This window comes from Macaca mulatta, chromosome 1 (assembly GCF_049350105.2).
Source record: "Macaca mulatta isolate MMU2019108-1 chromosome 1, T2T-MMU8v2.0, whole genome shotgun sequence".
In the NCBI taxonomy this organism is placed as follows: domain Eukaryota; kingdom Metazoa; phylum Chordata; class Mammalia; order Primates; family Cercopithecidae; genus Macaca; species Macaca mulatta.
In genome coordinates this window covers 124,617,349-124,641,867 of record NC_133406.1, presented here as the reverse complement: position 1 = coordinate 124,641,867, position 24,519 = coordinate 124,617,349, and the positions used below count along the sequence as shown (strand labels likewise).

General features: G+C 45.0%; 1 protein-coding gene across 1 annotated transcript in view; it reads left to right on the top strand.

Annotated features, from left to right (window-relative positions):
* The first annotated feature begins 8,724 nt into the window (after positions 1-8,724).
* The window catches only part of VANGL1 (VANGL planar cell polarity protein 1), a 52,203-nt gene continuing 36,408 nt past the window's right edge, over positions 8,725-24,519 (top strand). Inside the window, exons 1-2 of the mRNA XM_028830038.2 lie at positions 8,725-8,924; positions 18,051-18,262. Coding sequence (XP_028685871.1) covers positions 18,192-18,262 — 71 coding nt within the window. The 5' untranslated portion in view covers positions 8,725-8,924; positions 18,051-18,191. The remainder of the gene's footprint in view (positions 8,925-18,050; positions 18,263-24,519) is intronic.

The window sequence follows — 24,519 nt, the reverse complement described above, 5'->3', positions numbered from 1 at the left end:
GTGGATGAAAACCAAAACATACATATCATCATATCACGGCATCATACCAAGATTTGGGAAAGCTGTGAGAATGAGAAGGGAGAAATATTTGTATGCATTTGTGGAACACAGTCTTGAGATCATCCAGGGCATAGTACCCCACTTCGCACATTGAGTTTGCAACATATATACTAGTGAAACAAAGAAGTGGCATGTGGCACCCACAATATTACTTTTATTACTAATTAAAGATAAGCTGGAACACTCAACTTTGGGCAAAAGCCAAATGAGGTTAAACCACTTGGTGACAGTAACCTTGAGCTAGGGCAGGCCTCCATCATTCAGTTCCTGAGCTTTCCAATGCTTACCTTTTCAGCTTGAACACTTAAGATCGTTGGAGAAAAATGGACAATAAATGGCATTTTAAAAATTATACTTCAAGTTCTGGGATGCATGTGCAGAACGTGCAGGTTTGTTACATAGGTATACATGTGCCATGGTGGTTTGCTGCACCCATCAACCCGTCATCTACATTAGGTATTTCTCCTAATGCTATTCCACCCCTAGCCCACCAACAGGCCCTGGTTGTGATGTTCCCCTCCCTGTGTCCATGTGTTCTCACTGTTCAACTCCCACTTATGAGTGAGAACATGCAGTGTTTGGTTTTCCCTTCCTGTGTTAGTCTGCTGAGAATGATAGTTTCCAGCTTCATCCATGACCCTGCAAAGGACATAACCCTTCCTTTTTCATGGCTGCATGGTATTCCATGGTGTATATGTGCCACATTTTATTTATCCAGTCTATCATTGATGGGCATTTGGGTTGGTTCAAAGTCTTTGCTCTTGTGAACAATGCTGCAGTATACATAAGTGTACATGTGTCTTTATAATAGCATGATTTGTAATCCTTTGGGTATATACCTAGTAATGGGATGGCTGGGTCAAATGGTATTTCTGGTTCTAGATCCTCCAGGAATTGCCACACTGTCTTCCACAATGGTTGAACTAATTTACACTCAGACCAACAGTGTAAAAGCATTCCTATTTTTCCACATCCTCTCCAGCATCTGTTGTTTCCTGACTTTTTAATGATCGCCGTTCTAACTGGTGTGAGACAGTATCTCATTGTGGTTTTGATTTGCATTTCTCTAATGACCAGCGATGATGAGCTTTTTAAAAATATGTTTGTTGGCCACATAAATGTCTTCTTTTGAGAAGTGTCTTTTCATATCCTTCACTCACTTTTTCATGGGGTTTTTTCTTCTAAATTTGTTTAAGTTCCTTGTAGATTCTGGATATTAGCCCTTTGTCAGACGATGGACAGATTGCCAAAATTTTCTCCCATTCTGCAGGGTGCCTGTTCACTCTAATGATAGTTTCTTTTGCTGTGCAGAAGTTTTTTAGTTTAATTAGATCCCATTTGTGAATTTTGGCTTTTGTTGCCATTGCTTTTGGTATTTTAGTCTTGAAGTCTTTGCCCATGCCTATGTTCTGAATGGTATTGCCTAGGTTTTCTTCTATGATTTTTATGGTGTTAGGTCTTACATTTAAACCTTTAATCCATCTTGATTTAATTTTTGTATAAGGTGTAAGGAAGGGGTCCAGTTTCAGTTTTCTGCATACAGCTAACTAGTTTTCCCAACACCATTAATTAAATAGTGAATCCTTTCCCCATTGTTCGTTTTTGTCAGGTTTGTCAAAGATCAGAGGGTTGTACATGTTTGGCGTTATTTCTGAGGCCTCTGTTCTGTTCCATTGGTCTATATATCTGGTTTGGTACCAGTACCATGCTGTTTTGGTTACTGTAGCCTTGTAGTATAGTTTGAAGTCAGGTAGTGTGATGCCTCCAGCTTTTTGCTTAGGATTGTCTTGGCTATATGGACTCCTTTTTGGTTCCATATGAAATTTAAAGTAGTTTTTTCTAATTCTGTGAAGAAAGTCAATGGTAGCTTGATGGGGATAGCATTAAATCTACAAATTACTTTGGGCAGTATGGCCATTTTCATGATATTGATTCTTCCTATCCATGAGCATGGAATGTTTTTACATTTGTTTGTGTCCTCTCTTATTTCCTTGAGCAGTGGTTTGCAGTTCTCTTTGAAAAGGTTCTTCACATCCCTTGTAGTTGTATTCCTAGGTATTTTATTCTCTTTGTAGTGAATGGGAGTTCACTCATGCTTTGGCTCTTGGTTTGTCTGTTTCTGGTGTATAGGAATGCTTGTGATTTTTGCACATTGATTTTGTATCCTGAGACTTTGCTGAAGTTGCTTATCAGCCTAAGGAGATTTTGGGCTGAGACGATGGGGTTTTCTAAATATACAATCATGTCATCTGCAAACAGATACAATTTGACTTCCTCTCTTCCTATTTGAATACCTTTATTTCTTTCTCTTGCCTAATTGCCCTGCCCAGAACTTCCAATACTATGTTGAATAGGGGTAGTGAGAGACGGCATCCTTATCTTGTGCCAGTTTTCAAAGGGAATGCTTCCAGCTTTTGCCCATTCAGTATGATATTTGCTGTGGGTTTGTCATAAATAGCTCTTATTATTTTGAGATACGTTCCATCAATACCTAGTTTACTGAGAGTTTTTAGCATAAAGGTGTGTTGAATTTTATCAAAGGCCTTTTCTGCATCTATTGAGATAATCATGTGGGTTTTGTCATTGGTTCTGTTTATGTGATGGATTATGTTTACTGGTTTGTGTATGTTGAACCAGCCTTGCATCCCAGGGATAAAGCCCACTTGATCATGGTAGATAAGCTTTTTGATGTGCTGCTGCATTTGGTTTGCCAGTAATTTATTGAGGATTTTCACATTGCTGTTCATCAGGGATACTGGCCTGAAATTTTCTCTTTGTTGTTGTGTTTCTGCCAGGTTTTGGTATCAGGATGATGCCAGCCTCATAAAATGAGTTAGGGAGGAGTCCTTCTTTTTCTATTGTTTGGAGCAGTTTCAGAAGCAATGGTACCAGCTCCTCTTTGTACCTCTGGTAGAATTCGGCTGTGAATCTGTCTGGTCCCAGGCTTTTTTTGGTTGGTAGGCTATTAATTACTGCCTGAATTTCAGAACTTGTTATTGAGCTATTCAAGGATTCAACTTCTTCCTGGTTTAGTCTTGGGAGGGTGGATGTGTCCAGGAATTTACCCATCTCTTCTAGATTTTCCAGTTTATTTGTGTAGCGGTGTTTATAGTATTCTCTGATGTATTTCTGTGGGATCAGAGATGATATCCCCTGTATCATTTATTATTGTGTCTAGTTGATTCTTCTCTATTTTATTCTTTATTAGTCTGGCTAGTGGTCTATGTATTTTGTTAATCTTTTCAAAAAAAAAACAGCTCTTGGTTTATTTGATTTTTTGAAGGCTTTTTTGTGCCTCTATCTCCTTCAGTTCTGCGCTGATATTAGTGATTTCTTGTCTTCTGCTAACTTCTGAATTTGTTTGCTCTTGCTTCTCTAGTTCCTTTAATTGTGATGTTAGGGTGTCAATTTTAGGTCTTTCCTGCTTTCTCCTGTGGACATTAAGTGCTATAAATTTCCCTCTGAACAGTGCTTTAGCTGTGTACCAGAGATTCTGGTACCTTTATCTTTGTTCTCATTGGTTTCAAAGAACTTATTTATTTCTGCCTTAATTTCATTATTTACCCAGTAGTCATTCAGGAGCAGGTTGTTCAGTTTCCATGTAGTAGTGAAGTTTTGAGTGAGTTTCTTAATCCTGAGTTCTAATTTGATTGCACTGTGGTCTGAGAGACTGTTTGTTATGATTTCCATTCTTTTGCATTTGCTGAGGAGTGTTTCACTTCCAATTATGTGGTCAATTTTAGAATAAGTGTGATGTGGTGCTGAGAAGAATGTATATTCTGTTGATTTGGGGTGGAGAGTTCTATAGATGTCTATTAGGTCTGCTTGGTCCAGAGATGAGTTCAAGTCCTGAATATCCTTGCTAATTTTCTGTCTCATTGATCTAATATTGACAGTGGGGTGTTAAAATCTCCCACTATTATTGTGTGGCAGTCTAAGTCTCTTTGTACGTCTCTATGAATTTGCTTTATGAATCTGGTGCTCCTGTATTGGGTGCATATATATTTAAGATAGTTAGCTCTTCTTGTTGCATTGATCCCTTTACCATTATGTAATATCCGTCTTTGTGTTTTTTGATCTTTGTTGGTTTAAAGTCTGTTTTATCAGAGACTAGGATTGCAACCCTGCTTGTTTTTGCTTTCCATTTGCTTGGTAAATATTCCTCCATCCCTTTATTTTGAGCCTATTTGTGTCTTTGCACATAATATGGGTCTCCTGAATACAGCACACTGATGGGTCTTGACTCTTTATCCAATTTGCCAGTCTGTATCTTTTAATTGGGGCATTAATTAGCCCATTTACATTTAAGGTTAATATTGTTATGTGTGAATTTGATCGTTTCATTATGATGCTAACTGGCTATTTTGCCCATTAGTTGATGCAGTTTCTTCATAGTGTCAATGGTCTTTACAATTTGGTATGTTTTTGCAGTGGTTGGTACTGGTTTTTCCTTTCCATATTTAGTGCTTCCTTCAAGAGCTCTTGTAAGGTAGGCCTGGTGGTGACAAAATGTCTCAGCATTTGCTTCTCTGTAAAGGATTCTATTTCTCCTTCACTTATGAAGCTTAGTTTGGCTGGATATGAAATTTTGCGTTGAAAATTCTTTTCTTTAAGCAAGTTGAATATTGGCCCCCACTCTCTTCTGGCGTGTAGGGTTTCTGCAGAGAGATCCACTGTTAGTCTGATGGGCTTTCCTTTGTGGGTAACCCAACCTTTCTCTCTGGCTGCCCTTAACATTTTTTTCCTTCATTCCAACCTTGGTGAATCTGATGATTATATGTCCTGGGGTTGCTCTTCTTGAGGAGTATCTTTGTGGTGTTCCCTGTATTTCCTGAATTTGAATGTTGGCCTGTCTTGCTAAGTTGGGGAAGTTCTCCTGGATAATATCCTGAAGAGTGTTTTCCAACTTGGTTCCATTCTCCCCAACACTTTCAGGTACACCAATCAAATGTAGGTTTGCTCTTTTCACATAGTCCCATATTTGTTGGAGGCTTTGTTCATTCCTTTTCATTCTTTTTCTCTAATCTTGTTTTCCTGCTTTATTTCATTAAGTTGATCTTCAGTCTCTGATATCCTTTCTTCTCCTTGGTCGATTCGGCTATTGATACTTGTGTATGCTTCACAAAGTTCTCATGCTATGTTTTTGAGCTCCATCAGGTCATTTATGTTCTTCTTTAAACTGGTTATTCTAGTTAGCAATTCCTCTAACTTTTTTTCAAGGTTCTTAGCTTCCTTGTATTGGGTTAGAACATGTTCCTTTAGCTTGGAGGAGTTTGTTATTACCCACCTTCTGAAGCCTACTTCTGTCAATTTGCCAAACTCATTCTCCATCCAGTTTTGTTCCCTTGATGGTGAGGAGTTGTGATCCTTTGGAGGAGAAAAGGTGTTCTGGTTTTTAGAATTTTCAGTCTTTTTATGCTGGTTTTTCCTCATCTTTGCGGATTTATCTACCTTTGGTCTTTGACGTTGGTGACCTTTGGATGAGGTTTTTGTGTGGATGTCTTTTTTGTTGATATTGATGCTATTCCTTTCTGTTCGTTAGTTTTCCTTTTAACAGTCAGGCCCCTCTGCTGCAGGTCTGCTGGAGTTTGCTGGAAGTCCACTCCAGACTGTGTTTGCTTGGGTATCACCAGCAGAGGCTGCAGAACAGCAAAGACTGCTGCCTGTTCCTTCCTCTGGAAGCTTTGTCCCAGAGGGGCACCTGCCAGATGCCAGCCAGAGCTCTCCTGTATGAAGTGTCTGTCAACTACTGCTGGGAGGTGTCTCCCAGTAAGGAGGCACAGGGGTCAGGGACCCACTTGAGGAGCCAGTCTGTCCCTCAGCAGAGCTCGAGTGCTGTGCTAGGAGATCTGCTGCTCTCTTCAGAGCCGGCAGGCAAGAACATTTAAGTCTGCTGAAGCTGCCCCCACAGCCGCCCCTTTCTCCAGCTGCTCCATTCCAGAGAGATGGGCATTTTATCTATAAGCCCCTGACTGGGGCTGCTGCCTTTCTTTGAGACATGCCCTGCCCAGAGTGGAGGAATCTAGAGAGAAAGTCTGGCTACAGTGGCTTTGTGGAGCTTCAGCGGGCTCTGCTCGGTTCAAACTTTCCACTGGCTTTGTTTACATTGTGAGGGGGAAATCATCTACTCAAGCCTCAGTAATGGCGGACGCCCCTCCCCTCAACAAGCTCCAGTGTCCCAGGTCGACTTCAGACTGCTGTGCTGGCAACGAGAATTGCAAGTCAGTGGATCTTAGCTTGTTGGGCTCCGTAGGGGTGGGATCTGCTGAGCTAGACCACTTGGCTTCCCGGCTTCAGCCCCCTTTCCAGGGGAGTGAACAGTTCTGTCTCACTGGCATTCCAGGAGCCACTGGGGTATGAAAAACAAACTCCTGCAGCTATCTCAGTGTCTGCCCAAACGGCCGCCCAGGGCTCTGGTGGCGTAGGCACCCGAGGGACTCTCCTGATCTGTGGGTTGTGAAGACCATGGGAAAAGCATAGTATCTGGGCTGGAATGCACTGTTCTTCACAGCACAGTCCCTCATGGTTTCCCTTGGCTAGGGGAGGGAGTTCCCCAACCCCTTGCACTTCCCAGGTAAGGCGATGCCCCCACCCTGCTTCAGCTCACCCTCTGTGGGCTGCACCCACTGTCTAACCAGTCCCAATGAGATAAGCTGGGTACCTCAGTTGGAAATGCAGAAATCACCTGCCTTCTGCGTTGATCTTGCTGGGAGCTGCAGACTGGAGCTGTTCCTATTTGGCCATCTTGCCCAGGACCCACACAATGGTTTTGTTTTGTTTTGTTTTAATTGAGATGGAGTCTCGTTCTGTTGCCCAGGCTGGAGTGCATATCGGCTTACTGCAACCTCTGCCTCCTGGTTCAAGCAATTCTCCTGCCTCACCCTCCTGAGTAGCTGGGATTACAGGTGCCTGCCACTATGCCTGGCTAATTTTTTTATTTTTAGTAGAGATGGGGTTTTGCCATGTTGGCCAGGCTGGTCTTGAACTCATGAACCCAAGTGATCTGCCCATCTCGGCCTCCCAAAGTGTCGGGATTACAAGTGTGAGCCACCAAGCCCAGCCTCTAAATGGTATTAAAGGTGAATTTATTATTTTAAAATAGGTTATTTGCAACTACCCGTCTTTCCCACAAAACATCATCTGTTAAGGTGGCTGGAAATAAGAACCTAAGTGAATTAGAACTACTTTCTGAAAACTCATTGAAGATCTCTGTGTCAATTGGAGCTATTCAGGTACATGACTAGAACTGGAAATCCCTGGACTGTTTGAACTTTGAAAGTACTACATTTTAGAGATGAGACAGACATGTTTTTATAATGTTCTACATTTCTGCACCTGAGTGCTGATTTGGGTGAATAGACAATTGGCTTTTCCTATAGGAACCTGGCTGCCTGAGTCAGTAACATCTGCTCTCTGGAGCCTACTGGGAGGCTGGGGGTGGGGGACAGATGGTCTAGGCCACTGAGTGGGGCAGCAGAGCCTGGGGGCTGGGAGTGGTGAAAATCAGCCACATTGAACATATGGGTGTCTTCTCAAGGAAGTGTGATATATGCGAGAGAAAATGGAGGCTAGAAGGGATGAGGAAGAGGTAATCAGGGGAGTGAGGGCTTCTTGGGGCCAAGGTTCCCTGACTAAGGTTAGTCAGGGTGGGCCTGCGTTTCCCCACCCCAAATGCCCGCAATACTCCTACAGAAACTCTTAGGAAATTCAGCACTTCATCATACACTGCTTCCACTGTAAAGTTCTGCCACGTAAGCAGCTTTGGGTCCCGGCTAGACTGGAGATAATCAGTAAGGAACCCTAATGCTACCAACACAAGACAACTAAGAAAAGTGCAAATATTCATCAAAATCGTTGCCAACTGTTTTGTAATCCTCACCACAATCCTGCAAGGTGGACATCAGCGTCCTCACCACTTTTCAGACAGGGACACAAAGGCTCAGAAAGGAAAGAGTACCTGGTTGGAATCAGCACTGAAGCTTCAGCTACCTGCTTGCAGAGATGTGCTCATCCAGCAGTTTCTAGGAGACTGGGCTAGCGGCTGTGCCTGCTCTTATAAGGGAGGAGGAGGGGAGAGGCTTGCTGTGGTGGCTTGCAGGCTGTGTGTGTGTGTATTTGTGGGGTCATTTCCAGGGCTACATGTGAGTTTAAGTGTGTGTATACGGGTTGAGATATGGTGTACATGGATATTTGTCGGTCAGTTCTTGGAATGTGTGTATATGAGTGTGTGTTGAGTGGGGTTGGGGGGTTAGTCCCTGAGCCATGTGAATATGTGGGTTGGGGCGCTGGTGAGGGCAAAAGGGCTTGAATTTTGTGCATGATTGTGTGTGTGTGTGAGTTTAAGATTCCAAGTATGTGGGCGTTGGGGGGGGAGGGGACGGTGTTGGAGATCAATCCCTGGGCTGTGTGTTTATAGTGTGTGTGTCTGCCCAGAAGAGTGGGTTACTGGGCTGTGCGCCTCTGTGTAGAGTGTGAGTGTGTGTATGAGGGTGAATGTGTGTGGGAGGTGTCATTCCCTGGACCGTCTGCATGAGTGTGACCGCGCACGCCTCCGTGTGTGTCCCGGGTGTGTGGGGTCGGGGTGGTGACGAGTTGAGGGGGACGCCGGTCGGGCCCCGCCCTCCGCTGCAGGTGGGCCGGGCCCGCGGCGGGGCCGGTAGCGCTCGCTGCTCTTGGCTCGCGGCCGCGCCGGGCTCGCAGGGCTGGGCTCGGGCTGCGGGGCGGCGCCGGGACAGGAAGCGGAAAGCAGCAGTGCAGCGGCGGCGGCGGGGCTCTGCCTCTCCAGGAGCCCAGCGCAGGCCGCAGAGCCGGGGCCGCTGTGAGCCGAGACCGCGGGCCGCGGAGCCCGGGCGGCCAGGGCGGAGGTGAGTCCCGCGAGAGGCCAAGCGCTGCGCGGTGGCGGCCTCCGGGGCAGACCTTTAGCTGGGAGACGCCCCCACCTCGGACCCCGCGTGCCCCTGCGCCCTCCTCCCGCACTTGCCCCGCCGGACTTCGACCCCGGGTCGCCGGCTCCCGCCTCGGGCCGGGAGCTCCCTCCCCTCCTCCGGAGCGCTCCGGGTCGTGCTTCCTCTGACTCCACTCTTCTAGCCATGCGTTGCGCCCCTCCTGGCCCTGCCGTGCGATCTCCGCCGCACCCCACTCCCTGGGGTCGCGGGATTGCCTGCTCACGCCTCGGACGCCCCTTTCTCCCCTGGCTGGTCTTTGGGGTGCGCCCCTTCGGTGCGCGTGCCGGGGCGGCGGGCAGGCCGGCAAGGAGTGGCCGAGCGTTGGAGGCACCGGGCGGCTGCAGTAGCCGTGCAGGGCGGGAGCCGGGCGCGCACCGGGGTTCCCACCCCTGGCGGGGCTCGACCCGGGCACCGCCTGGCCCTTCGCCAGGAAACGGGACAGAGCTGGTCTGTGTGCACACCTCGCTCACAAAAAATTGAGCCGGCCCTGGAGGCCTGGGGGGCGAGTCCGGTTGCGCCTTGGAGAGCGCAACAGGCAGGTAGGAGTTTACTTTCAAAAACGCCGGGGTGGAGCAGAGGCGCCCGGCGGGTCTCTGCCCAAGGTGTCCCTGCTGGAGGAAATCTCACCGCGCCGGGGCAGCCTTCGCCACCGGCAGGACCTCATTTCCTTCTGCAGTCTTTGAACTGCCCTAAGCATCGCGCCTAGAGAAGTGTGAAGCTTTATAAAAATTTAAGCGCGTCCGTGGTGGCGGCAGGAGTAGGGCGGAGCCGCGGCCTGGCTGCTGGGTGATGAGCAGATGAGACTTGGAGCCGAGAAATCTGTTGCTCAGTTTTCACTTCTCCAAACCAGGTCTAATGCCCACACTGCGAAGGTGTTGTGAGCTCCCTTAGATGCTCGTTAGGAAGTATTAGAGCACCTTAAGATGATGATTGTGTGAGAGGCCCGTGCATTTTGTTAAAACTCTTGACCTGGCTTTGGTTAGAAATGAATGTATTCTTAGGCACTTTAGTCCAAAAGCTAACAAACTGTAACGAATTGGTATTTTCACTGACATGTTTATAAATTTTGCGGGGTTGCTGAAAAATATTATAACTTGTATCACCAAACAACAATGTTAATTAGCATTCTCCCTTCAGTGGGTGGGTTGAGTACACAGCTCCCAGGCACTGCAAGTGAGATGGCAGAAATTGTCTGAATACAGGGAGAGGTAATTAGCCATTTTCTGTAACCACTAATTATAGAGTTTTTAGAGTTGAATTAAATCAATGTGATATAGTTGGGGCTTTGATTTGTGGGAGGAAACTGTTTCTTTTTCCAGTTCAAAGAAAGAACACGCTTCACCTATCCATGAGCATTAAACATTCCCAAACGTTGATGTCTCTCAGTATAATTAGTGAAAACACTTAAGTGTGAAATTTCACTGTCAACAATGTTGGCAGTGAGGCTTGCTTGCAACTTAATTTGTAAGTAAAATGGGAGAAGAATTTTGAGAGTGTTATATTTGTAAGGACTGCTTGCCAAGCAGTACATTTTTATTGTCTTATGTATTAAGCAACATAAGGACAAAACCATAAAGGAAATTTAAAGTTTCTTTACCACGCAACAATTCCATGTCACCCTTTGTTTGAAGGATAAGTGCGTTGAATGAAGAAGGCATTCTCCCCTTCATCATCCCCTTAACACACATATATATACACACCGTGCTTGCTACCCTAGGCCTTATTAGCAATTTGGGTGGGATGGGCCCTTGTCACATTGTGTTTTAATTGGAGGTCTCCACATTGGGGCTGTGAGCTCCTTAGGAGTTAGAACTATTTTAGATTCATTTCTTTTCTCCTGAATGCCCCACAATGCTTGGGACACTGAACCTGTGAGTAGAAGTTGAAATTGCAAAATTCTCTGTGGGGTTATATGTGGTTTGGGACAATTTATGATTGTTGCTTATACTCCTCTATATAAACAAACAATTCTAGTAATTGCTACAGTGCTGTCAATTTTCTATAGCTAAGAGCACAGGTTCTGGAGTTAGACTCTCAACGTTCAAGCCCTGGCTCATGTGTCAGTCTGGTTTCCCTGACTAACATGGTATTAATGTTTTATTTTCCTTAAAGGCTTGTTATGAGGATTAAGTGAGATATTACATGTAAGTGACTTTAAACAGCATCTAACACATAGTAAACACTTGACAACTAGAAACTGTTAGAGTATTACCATCATCTCTGTAAAGTCAGCTAGCTGGTTGGGGTCTCGCTGTATAGGGCATGTGATTTGGGCATCATGCTATTCTATTTTCCTTAAGATGGAAATGGTTAGGTGGGCTTGTGATTGGACCATGTTTCTGTTAGCAGTATTGGTTTGATGTTAGCAGTACTAAAGTTTGATGCAAGGATACATGCGTGTTCTGTTGTCTTTAGCAGTGTCCTTCTGAATCCCACTTACAGATCAGCAGTGATTAGACTCTGTACCATCAGATTTACAGAGGAGATGGTACTCATGAGATCTATTTTTCTGAAGTTTAAATATCTGGCAGGGGACAAGAGAGTCACTTGCCTTCAAATATACATCACGTAACTCCAGACATGTTAATTCACGGCTCTTCAGAAATCTGTACCCAGTTGCTGGAGGTGTTTTGGGGGTAATTCATGACTGGAGCTGAGAGAAGTTATTCTGGCAAGGTGAGTTGAAATCATTGGCCAAACAAGTAAAACGATGTTAATGTTTTCTCTCCTTGTAAATAATGACCCAGAATCATTCATTTATAAGCTGTTGTAATAAAAGAATCAATGGGTTTGTCACAAATGCCATAAGCCCAGCAAGATCCTCACATCAGTGACCTGCATGATATTTGATGGTTTATAGACCACAAGTTCAAAATGTTTTATAGATCTGCCCTGCATCTCTGCCCACTCCTTTCCAGGCCCATGCCCCTCCAAATAAACCCACTAAAACACACACAGTATTCTCTGGTCTCTCTGACATTTGCTTCCAACCTGGGGATGGTAAATAGAGGCCTGTAAGAAACAGAATAGAAATCACTTGTTACTTAGCTATAGTTAATAGTAGTAGTTAAAGGTGGTAGCAGAGACCAGAAAAATGTGTATAAGTTCAGTGAAAATGATAGAGAAGTTTTATGCCATACAACCCCTTCAGTTCTTCCTAACTGAAGGAATTTTACTCTAGTGAATACTAGTAGTAGTTGATAGTTGTGAGTGCCTACCATGTGCTAGGCACTGTTCTAGTAATTTGTATGAATCATCTTATTTAATGCCCACCACAGATCTATAAGTAAAATAAAAAATGTTGTTACAGTTAGGGAAACTGAGGCAGAGAGCAGTTAAGTAACTTGCTCTGAGGTCACACAGTAAGTACTAGAGCCAGGATTCGAATGCTCTTAACCCACAATCTGGGCTCATTGCTACTCTCTAGAAGAATAGTTGACTCTAAACAAAATTATTCCAATTGTCATTTTCCTCTTGAGTACCATTTAATTAAAAATGGGTACCCCTAAGAAGAATGTTAGCTTCAAGACAAAATATAAATAATAATTAATAGCATAATCTCTGCAGAATTCTATATAAAAATCAAATATTCAATGTAATGTACACAGCATATATAAGCATGGTTGTACCAGACACCACTTTTCCTTGGAAATAGATCTACTTACTGCATAGGAAGCAAAGTGTCTCTTTAAATTCAGTGCGTATCTCTGTACCCCTTACATAGTAACTTTCCAAACCAGAGCTCCCTTAATTACTTAATAGCTCTAGGCAGAGCTGTTGATGTTTTTATAATTTCCTTTTTGCGAAGGTTAGCTTGTGTTTACCACTGTCATTATCATAACGTATTATTTCCTTCATACGATTTGCTAAACACTGTGTTTTCATTTTAAGTAGTAGGATTTTTATATGAGTGAACATGACTTTAGGAGAGAATTCTGTTTGAGGCTGCTTATCTTCATTTTGCTTTTGATAAAGGGTGGCAAAGGAGGTTCTCTCTGACATTTTTGCCTAGGAAGTCCAGAATTTAAGACACTGTCACTCAGAAGCACCCTGTGCACCTATCTCCCAGTGTTGACCTTGCCTGCATGCGATGTGGTTCGATGAGCCTGGCCCTGCCCTGATACTTGCCTCCAGCCCCCACGCAAGCAGTGCCAAGCAGTGCACTCTTAAGGGGTGGGTGACAGGTGAGGCGAGATGCTCTTGGGCAGTGGCTGAAAGAGGCTGCTGCTGATTTTTACTCAGTGTGTCTGGAGTATGAACTCTGCCCCTGAGTGGGACTGCCATGCAAGCCAGTAGTATAGCTCTATTTTTGATAGTTCTGGTATCATGGCTCTATCTAATATCTGCATCTTTTTTTTTTTTTTTTTCACCTCTAAAACTAAGGATTTAAAATAGATAATTTCTAAAGTTTCTCCCACAATGAATCTATGGCCTCGTGTCCTAAGATCTGCCACAAAACCCTTCATTCGGCAGACGTTTATAGGGTACCCATAATGTCCTAGGAGCTGGAAAGACAGTCATGAAAGCGCCTCTGCCCTCATGGAGCTTACAGCCTGTAAAGGAGCTAGACAATAAGTGCTCACACAAACAAATGTATCACTGGAAGTTGGATAGAAAGGAAGAGTACAGGGTGCTGGAGAAGAGCCTGATTGAGGTTGAAGGATCAGGAAAGGCCTCTTGAAAGGAGCAGTATTTAAATTAGGGAGTGATGAGTAGGAATTTGGCAAAACAGAGCACGTAAAGGGTGAGTACCAACAGATATACGGGGCTCTGCCAAAGCCCTAAGACTACCTTAAAGGAGCTGGGGCTAGAGAAGGAGGAGGGAGCTAGCGCGCTGGGCAGGACGTTGCATACCAAATGAAAGATTTTTGTATTTTATTTAAAGTGCAGTGGGACACCATGGAAAGGTTTTAAACAGGGAAGTGATGTCTGCATTGTAATTTAAAAGGTCACTCTGGTTGCTGCCCAGCCTGGGCCAAACACAATATGAGTCATATGAGGGGTCACTGTGATAGACAGTTCTAGGTTCTAGGAGCCATATTCCCACCTTTATATGACTGTCCCATTCATGCTGTTGTGACAGTCTTTCAGTTTATTACCCTGGGAACCTGATTCCTTTTCATTGCTTTATTATCTTTTGTGATAAGGGATTCCTTCTGACCTTATCATGAGTTTCGTTAATTTATTGTATATGCAAGGGAACTATCTCATAGATATATCATTGCAGTGATAAGCTTCAGGATATCCTTTTCTATTAAGTCTGTTGAAAATCCAAAGTCGAGTTCACTTTGGATTTTATTCAGTTTGCCTCTTATTGCATCCTCTTAATCCTCACTCAGATCTTGGATAGGATAAGAGTTGGTAACTATTAGAAACGGTATGACTCACAAGGGGCCTGAGCTGTGTGTAGACTGGTGAGGACACCTGGAGGCTTTGTAGTGGTCTAGCCCTGTGTAGATGGAGCCTGGAGGAAGTGGGTGGCTGTGAATCAGTAGAGGGAGGGGAGGGTCAGAGAGGGTGTTGAAGGTGGCACAGGGCTGGATCCATAGGATGAGGGTATTGCTTTAGCTGAGGAATTGGGAAGAACAGGACAGGATACTGGAGAGCACCTTTGAGAGGGATGATGGCATTCCCAAGGGGAGCAAGAAGAATCTCAGTAGGAAATGTGCCCTTGGGTTTTAGTCTTTCAGTAAGTATTTGTTGGGTACCTGTTATGTTCAAAATATCCTGGGTGGAGGTAAGACATAGCTGCTCTGTTCAAGGAGCTTCTGCCGTAGGAAATCTGTGGATGGAGAAGAATGAGAAGAGTTTTGAATGTTAAGGGATAATGTGGTGAGGGGAGAGGAGAGGGAGTGTTAGAGAAGTAGTAACATAAGTGGCATCAAATTGGAGGCTAGCGAGCTACAGAGAAACTCTGCTAGGGCAAGCAGTGTGCCTTTGTCATTGCTGTGCCCTAGTGTTGCTTAGCATGGTCATGTAGATGCCACTTAATATGGAGGTGGATGGACTAATAAATGAAATAAAAAGCACTGGGGGAGGAGGACAAGGATGTTACTTGGCTCACAGCAATCCTTGGCCAACTTTGAGTTGTTTCAGTGGAGTGTTGTGGATGGGGATTTGGAGTGACAGTGGAGAAGGAGGGAGTGACAACATGTATAGACCGCTCCTTTGGTAAGTACAGGAAGGAACTGTGGGAGGGAAACCGGACTAGGGTGGTTGGTAGAGTTAGATAAAGCCTTTCCCTGGAGGGCATTTGGGATCCATGGTTTCCTTTGAGGGACAGGTCTGGAGTTGTCTTAATGAGTGGCCACAAGTTTTCAATGAGGACAAGGAATGAAGTCCTCTGGCAGAGGGGGAAGGGAATAAAACTTGGGTTACCATGTGCCAGAGACTTTACCTTTGCAGTTTCGTTTAATCCTCGCAAGAACCCTGGGAAGAGAGAATATTAAATGACCTCATTTTATGGGGCAGGGTTGGACAAGCTCAGAGAGGCAAACATCTGCCCCCTGATGTCACAGCTAGGAAGCACCGAGCTGGGTCTGCCCAGATCTGCGGGGCCTGGGCCGCCAGCCTCTGAGACACTCCAGCAGCATTTAGCAAAAAGTAGCTGGAAGTTGGGATGGATTGGGGAATCCAGAGTTATGGGATGCAAGGCAGAAAGAGTGTAGGAGTTGTGAAGGGTTAATTATGAATCTAGAAGAGAGAGGGAAATCAGTGTTCTGGGCCAGGGAACTGGACATTAGAATCTGCAGATCAGCAGAGAGCTGGGTGAGGGGCTTTCAGGGAGGATCTCAATTCACTCAGGGCTGGAGATCTTCGATGCACATCCTAATGTTGACGGCTGCCTGTTATGAAGCAGGTGAGAAAACAGCAAAGCCCAGGGCAGAAAGGAAGTGAGACTGAGGTGCTGAAAGCTGATCGAAATTGCTAGTGAAAATGGTGGAGACAGTAGGCAGACAAAAAGATGACTCAGCTCTTGAAGTCTTCTAGGAAAGTAGGGTAAGTGGAGGAGCAAAACTTAGCATTTAAAAAAGGCCTGCTGTGTTTGTTTTCACATTTAATCTTTACAGCTACCTCCCCCACCAAACGCCCACCATAATAGGCTGCCTTGCTTCCTTTTTATGGATTGGGAAATCTCTGAGGCTCCAAGGAGAAATTGCTCTGCCCAGGTGTACAGCTAGTTAGTAGGCAGCGGACTGAGATGCGAGCTCCATTCTGTCTGACTGCAGGTGAACCCATAGGTGAGCTTTGTGGCAGGAAGGCTGGCACAGAGACTGTTATCTGCTCTGCTTCTTTCCAAGCATTTCTCTCATTAGGAAGACAGAGGAACAAGGGTTTCGGAACCCGCAAAGGAAGTACTGATACACACGGACTTTCATTTACCTAGCACATCTGGAGCTCGCGCTGGGTGCCTTCAAAGTTGTTAGCTCATTTGGTCTTAACAGCAACCCTGATGTTTGCATTTTACAGTTACATGTTCAAAGAGGTTTACTCATTTTGACTGGGGCCTGATAGCTAATAAGTGAGTAAAACCCGAGATTGGAACCCACCTCTGGAAACTGTATCTGGTTATATTTTCAGATCAACCTGTGAGATTGGTGGCTGGTTGGTTTACCCCGTTTAACAGATGAGGAAACTGAGGCATAAGAAAGACAGTGGCTGGGCTCAGACTAGAACTCAGGTTTCCCCAGGGCTAGCCTTGGGCTCTTGATGGCAGAGGAGAAGTGAAATGGCAAGTAAGGGCATCAGGGACAAAGGAGACTGGCCCTGGGTGGCAGACCTTGGAAGTGAACGTACCTGACTCCCAGGAAGAATGAATGGTAAGGGTAAATACACCCTAAGTGGGATGGGAGGCTATGGGGGCTGTGTTGGAGGTATGTGGCGATTTGTGCTGACCTGATTCCCTCCAGACTTACGTGTCATTGCTGGGATCAGGGAAACGTGGCCTCTTCCCAGGAGGGTTAGGGTATGGCCTTTACAGCTCCTTTGTTTTTTCTTCACACTTATCTCACTGGCTGTGTTTGCAGTTTCAGCTTCCAGCGCTGGAAGAAGGAACCCTGTTGAGCTGAGACTAGCTCTGGGGTGAGGGGTGCAGAGAGAGACAGAACTTGTGGATCTCGGTTTTCTCGAAGTAAAAAGTTTAGCATGTGGGAGTTCAGGAATGTACTTGGAAATGTTTCCAATTTATTTTTATTGCAAAGCGATATCTAATGAAATTGTGGGAAAAGACCCAGGAGCCTGCAAATAATAAATTGCCTGCTTTTATTTTCTGTGTCTCCTTTAAAAATCTTTGTCCTTACCAAGGCAATTTTATATGATTGTAACTGTAATGTTGGTGCACTGTGTATCAACAATACTGTATCCTGCTTTTAAAATTTATCATTATAAGAGTTTCCATTCTTTATAATGATCATTTTACACATATGTGATACTTTTTTGGTGGATGAACCATGTTTTCCTTACCAATTCCTGTATTCTGAGGGCATTTAGATTGTTTCTAGCATTTTATTATTTATAGACAATGAGACAACAATAATTTTTCTTTGAAAAAGAAATCAGTTCCCTAAGATAAATTCTCAGAAATTTGGATACTAGATCAAAAAGATTGAAGATTTTTTTTTCAATTTACTTTTGGAAATTATAACCAAATCCCTTAAAAGCAACTTTGCTGAGTATTGTTTTTATAACCAGCAAACTGGCAGTTGGGGGCTGGGCATTGTGTGGAGAGCCAGAGATGTGGAAAGTCACCTCCTAAAGCCAGTGAGCAGGCGTCAGGCCGCACTGAGGAAGTGGATGAGTGCCTCCCATTTTCCTGCTGCTGTGATAGGGGTTCAGCTTGCTCAGCACCTATCCTGTCTCCCTCCCAGACACCTGGGAAAGCCGGTTGCTGCGTGGGTGGAGCATTTAGAGTTCAGCTGCTTCACCCTCGCTTGCTTGTTCCATGATAGAGACCCCAGAGAGGAGATGTGGCTTTGTCATTTATCTTTCAGCCCCATTAAGGTTGGCTTTGAAGATTAATGTCTTGTTTTTTTCCCTCTTTCCCAGAATTCGTTCCTGTTGAAGAGTGCCTGCTCTTCTAATTTCCAGACTCCTTGAGGTTTTAGGAGTCTGGTAGGTGAAATTCTCTACCTCTAAGGAGAAACAGTACCTGCTCCTTCCTTCCTCAAGGGCAAGCCCTCCATTGCTATGGATACCGAATCCACTTATTCTGGATATTCTTACTATTCAAGTCATTCGAAAAAATCTCACAGACAAGGGTATGTAAGTTGTTCATTACTCTACTTTTCCTTTTGGGGAAACCTACAGGTTGGTGAGGTTCTCTACACTCACTTTTCACTGACTCGGCGCTGGAGCTCGGGTCCGTTGGTGCGTGAGAAGCTGAGCTTTAAGAGCATTTAACATTCTCGGGAGTAACTATGCCACCAGTTTACATTTTATAGCCACCATTAGAGTTGATGACTTTAATTTCTCACAATTGGTTTTAAATTAAAGTTGTTTCCTGCAGTGGAAATGTTTTTCATTTCTAGGTATTTCTTTTCTTTTTTTTTTTTTTTTTTTGAGACAGAATCTCAGAATCTCGCTCTGTGGCCCAGGCTGGAGTGCAGTGGCGCGATCTCAGCGCACTGCAAGCTCCGCCTCCCGGGTTCACGCCATTCTCCTGCCTCAGCCTCCCAAGTAGCTGGGACTACAGGCGCTGGCTACCACACTGGGCTAATTTTTGTATTTTTAGTAAAGACGGGGTTTCACCTTGTTAGCCAGGATGGTCTCGATCTCCTGACCTCGTGATCCGCCCGCCTCGGTTTCTAGGTATTTTTTATAGGTATCAGCTCTCCTGAAAGCTTTATGAAGAATGTAAATGGAAGATTTAAAAAGTGTTCATTGCTTGTTGGTTTTCAACCGAAGTTGCTGACTCATTGTCCATTATGCATGCCTTTGTCATGAGGCTTATTTGGTGAACCAGTAGGATTGGCCTGGTACCTTATTTCTCTTTGACTAATCTTCAGGTGAACAAATTTGGGTTTGAAAACACTGTCCTGGGCGGTATTGGTCAAAATTTTGCAGTCTCTGCAAAATTAGCAGGTGTGCACTGCTATTCTTAGGACCTGCTGTGTTACTGACCTGTAGAATGTTTGCTAAGTAGAAGAGCAAATGAATGAATAAAGAAATCAGTGAACAGATAGGTGGTACTGTACCAGTTAGAATTGTGCTTGGTGAAATTGCAGTGCTGCCATTTACTTAGGGTCCTCATCTGTGAAATGGGTACAGCAGTCCTCTCCTACAGGGCTATTGAGAGGATTAAATGAGATTATGCTTGTAAAGCATGTAATGCAGTACAGGTTGGAGGTCACTCACCAGTGGCTAGATTAATATTGTAATGGCCTTGGCATTTTAGTGCTGTGTTCCAAGGTACCAACTGGCCCCAGCCCAAAGGCCCAGCTCTGCACTGGCTTGGGAATAGTGATTGTAGTGGTTTTTCCCTGACTGAGCTCTTCCCCATACAAGCAGCCGAATGCAGAGTGAGATTTTGTTCTGTAAAACAGCAGCGAGCTACATATATCTAGTGATTTACAAGCCCATCTGGATTACTCACATAGAAAAAGGTTTGGGAGGGTATACTCCAAACTGCTAGGAGTGGTCATCCACAGGGGGAGGCTCGGCAGAAGCTAGAGACTGATGGGAACTTTCCTTTATCTTTTTGTACTTGTTCAGTTTTTTTACAAGTGTATATTTTGTAATTTTTAGAAATGAATGGAACAGAATATAAAGGAAAGGTTCTCAAAGATATTTGATGACGTGAGAAAATGTTCATGAGACCATGTCATAAGAAACAGGATTCAAAATGTTGTATGCTGTAATAGTTACATATACATATGATGAGTATTCACATGGTGACTATGCCTGTCTCTGAGTATAGGACTATGGTGGTATTTTCTTTTTAACTTTAATTGTTTTCTACATTTTTATGTATTGCTCTTATAAAAATTTGAGGAAAACATGTCAGTGAGCTTCTGCTGGAGTCCAGGTAAGGCTTTCAAATAAGGATGAGAAACAGAAGGAGCTCGGGGCAGGTGCTGCTGGACGGGGCCTGTGGTAACATGGCAGAGCCCAGCTCCTGAGACAGTTAGAAGCCCTCTGGCCACAAGAATTAAATCACACATTTCAGCTGATGGGTAAACTTATCAGATTTAGTTATGAAAAGTCCAGAAACAGCTGTTTTAAAATACTAGTTTTTTAGCCCTACCAGTTCCCTTGTCAATACCAGGCTTCCCTCATCCACACCACAATGACAGAAGTAGGAATTTGGGATTCCCTGGGTGCTTGGGGATGAATAAAGGAGGCTGGCTTGCAGTATCCTTTGTGGGAAGCATCTCTGGCCTCTTTTGTCTACACTCGAGTTCTGACTTTCACGCTTTGGGGCCCATTGCTACGCTTTGCTATTTCCTTAGGCCTCTTGGGGCCTCCAGAAATTGATATTCCAATGCCCTTGTAGTAACTTTAAGAGACTGTAACTTCCAATTAAAACAATACACAGAATTTTTAATGTAGTCTTGGACCCATATGGAAAGTACTTGGCAAAGATTAATACGAGCTGAGACTTTTAATCAATTATTCAAAAAATGTTCCTGGATATCTACTCTGAGAAAAGCTCTGAGAGAGGAGATGAGCATTAGAGATTTGTAGGTGCACTCCATGGGTTCTTTAAAAAACACCACTACCACCTATGGGTGGTGGATTCTCCAACTGACAGCAGCATAGGGCACAGCAACTATGGGGCAAGGGATACCATCCCTAGGGAGCATGGGCTGTGGTGTACTTTGCTGGGGCCTAAAGAATGTTAAGCAGGAGGGTTGCCCTCCACAGGCATGAGAGCAGGCCCCAGGCCCCAGGCCCAGCCGAGGGTGTTTTGTCCCAGGAGTGTTCCTGTGAAGGCTGCCCTGCTCAGAGGTTTGTTGGGAACTTGAATGGAAGGGTAAGAGGCAGGTTGGGGCTGGCCGGGGGGGCGGTGGGACCATGCTGTTTAGTAATTTTAGTCAGACTCCCACTCAGGGAGGAATAATGAAGTGCACCAAACTTGATATGCCTGATTATACCATGATCATCTTAGAAGGCTGGCCAGGTTCCAAGCAGATGACAAGTGACTCTTTTCTCATGAAGAGGTCAGTGGCCTGGTTTTGCGATGCCTGCAGTCTCCAGAGGGTGTCCAGTTAACTTGCTGGGAGAATGGTGTGGACTGTTGCTGACCCCACCTAACCTTTGGGTTCGGAGCACAAGTTCCCTGATTTAAACACAGCAGCTGCCAGTCACGTTAACTGCTGTGGGGGTGTCTGCTCGGCCCCTCCCTCATAGCCATTATCTCCTATTCTCACAGCAGTGCTAGAATGGCGGGAGGTCGTAGCCCCATTTTACAGGTGTTGAAATCGAGGCACAGAGGGCAGCGTTATTTGCCTAAAATTCCAAAGTTAGTAGGTGCCCTCAGCAGATTTTGGGCCCACCTTGTTTCTTTAGAAGGGAAATGCTACTTTTGGAAAGGGAAATGAAGGGTGACTCATGTGACGAATGTGCTAAAATGCACAAAAAGAGGGCCACCAGGGCAGTGGAGGAATTGGTGCTTTTGTTCCAGGGCTGCTTCAGAGTCTGTGTGCCCAGGGCCCAGCCCTCTTACCCCAGCCATAGCCCAGAGGAAGCAGCCAGCCGGTCCCCAGCAGCCAGCAGAGAGAATGGACAGGTCGTGGGTTGTGGGAGAGAAGGAAAGGGAGGAGTAACCGGTGGGGCCAGCTTTCCCCAAATAGAAATAGGCAAACAACAGAAACAGGACTAAATAATCTTCCCAGGAAATGCTGACTGTAAGTGGGAACAGTGAGAATTACAGGGGTTCTAGCTGGAACGAGGAGGGTGACAGCAACCCCCCAGGGCTTAGCTCTAGAACTACCTAAACAGACGCATTTGCTCACACACGTGCGGTGCAGACACATGCCCGGGCTGCCTGCATGCCACCACTTGCTCTTCCTGCCCCTCACACAACACGCACAGATATACTTATCTTTACTCCTACAGGCAGATGTTGCGTGGAGACAGATTCAGAGATAAAGATACAAAGAAAAACTCTCGCAGCTGACACAGCCGCCCAGCAAAGGCACAGAGGTGATCCAGACCACTGAGGCAGAGTTGGAAACACACACATGTGTACATGTGTTTGTAACACCCCTCCCCCTGTGGCTTGGCAGTCTGTTTACTCCCGTGGTCTCCCATTTCCGTACTCTTAGACGCCGTGAACGGATTGTCTTCATCAATGGGGAACCCTCTCCCAGACAGCGCTTGGCAGCCATAGGTTTTCCCTGGAGTTGTAGCATCTGGAGCTACAGGGATGAGCCTTTGAGTACCTATTACGGTGAGGTGGCCACACTGTGACCTGCAGTTCTGCAGACAGGAAGTCACTGAATGCCAGGATTTTTGTAGAGTGTGACTATGAAGTCCTGGCTTGGCTCAGAGACCTTCTTAGAGCAGTAATTTGGGACCAGTGATTTCTGATAAAGTTTTTCTAATTTCCTAATAATTTTTTTCTAATAAAAGCCATATGGCAGGTCCTGCTCCGTCGGTAGCGTGACCAGTACCTGGCACAGTGCTAGTGTTGAGCTGACAGGAAGTGCCTCACCTTCAACTCTCACTTGACAGTGAGTGGAAGGCTCTTGGCTCAGGGTATCCCTCAGTCATGACTGCACACTGTTCCGAACCTTTCTCCCAACTTCATCCACTTCATACTATTTTAAGAAAGCAGTGCCGTGTATTATAACATTGTGCAGCTGAGCATTACACTCATGGCTCCCATTATCAAGCCCCTGTTACATACAGGGCGTTTCACAAAGAAGCAGACTTCCAAGCAGTCACTCAGCAACCTCCTCCCAGGAGCATTCGGGGAAGAGAATCTTGGGGCAAGTTTCCTTTACCACCTGCAGTCTCTTGGGATGCTGGGGAAATTTTTGATTTCTGTTGTCTCCCTTCCAGAAAATTATTTGAGAGTGGGGTCAACAAATCTGCACTTGAGTCCATACCCAGGGTAGTTTTTCTGTACCGTTTTTTAAGTTTAAGAAGTTTTTAAAGTTTAAGACACACTGGTTAGGGTTTTGGGCTCTGGAGGATGAGAAACCTTCCTTGGGTTATCAGATGACAGGTTCTTCTCTGGTTTCCCTCCGATGTTATCAGGGGAATTGTTAAACAGTTGTTTCACATCTGAGTGCTCCTGGGCCTTTTAAGAGCCAGGCTGGGAGGGCTGGTGATAGGAACCCTGGCTGGCAACAGAGGCTGTTTTCACCTCTGGGTGTCTCCCCACCTGCTTTCTGCCCTGGTAGGGTGCAGGCTCCGGGAATTGGCACTCAATGAAAGAATTTTGATTTCCAGTGGAATTTGTGCTGTCACAAGATTTGACCCATGGGACTAGTGAATAGATAGATGGGTTAGGTGAGCATGTGACTTGGCTGGTGGCCGAGAGAGTGATAAATGTGAGAGCAGTTGGGGAAAATGGAAGCGGATTAAGATAGAAGAGGGGCATTGTCCATCTGGCCGGTGGCGGGGCTGGTGGAGCAGCAGTTCTAGACCTATTCTGAGTTTAGTTCTGAAACCGACTAAACACGGGGGAAGTCTCTCCCAAATTGTTTATGGTTTCTCACAGTGGGTGCCTTTTGAAGTGATTGTTTTTGATAGCCCAGAGTGTTGGGCACACAGCTTTGTGCTATCTAAGGTCCAATTATTACTCCTAGCAATAGCTTCAAAGGCATATTTCATAGCTCTAATAGTTTTAAAGTATAAGGGTGTGAGAATGATTTGAAGAATATTTATGCCATGAAATCTTCCAATTCCTCTTCAACACGGTGCACCATAGTGGGTGTGAATAGAAGTGGTGGCAACAGACCTGAATTCAGGTCTGCCACTGACTATAATACTACTTTGAGAAGTAACTTGAACTCTGTGAGCCACAGTTTCCTTGTCTGTAAAATGAAGACAATAATACTGGCTTCATAGGATTATAATTAGCATTGAATGAAATATAGTGAAGCATTCAGCAAAGTGTTCTATAAATTGGGGTAGGATGTGAGGTAATTGGCATTGTTAGATGCATCTCTGGGTAAACAACCAAATTCTCTGCTTATTTGGCTGTTTCCCTAGCTGCCTTGTTAAAATAAAACACCTGAGTTGACCAGAACACCTCTATTTTTAGAATCTAACTTTGTGGTTGTATTAGTCTGTCCTTGCATTGCCATAAAGAAATACCTGACACCTTCATAAAGAAATGAGGTTTAACTGGCTCACGGTCCTGCGGGCTTTACAGGAAGCATGGTACTGACATCTGCTTGGCTTCTAGAGAGGCCTCAGGAAGCTTACAGTCATGGCAGAAGGCTAAGTGGGAGCAGGCACATCACATGGTGAAAGTGGGAGCAAGAGAGGAAGTTGGGAGAGGAGGTGCAGCACACTTTTAAACAACCAGATCTCCCAAGAACTCACTCGCTGTCGTGAAGAT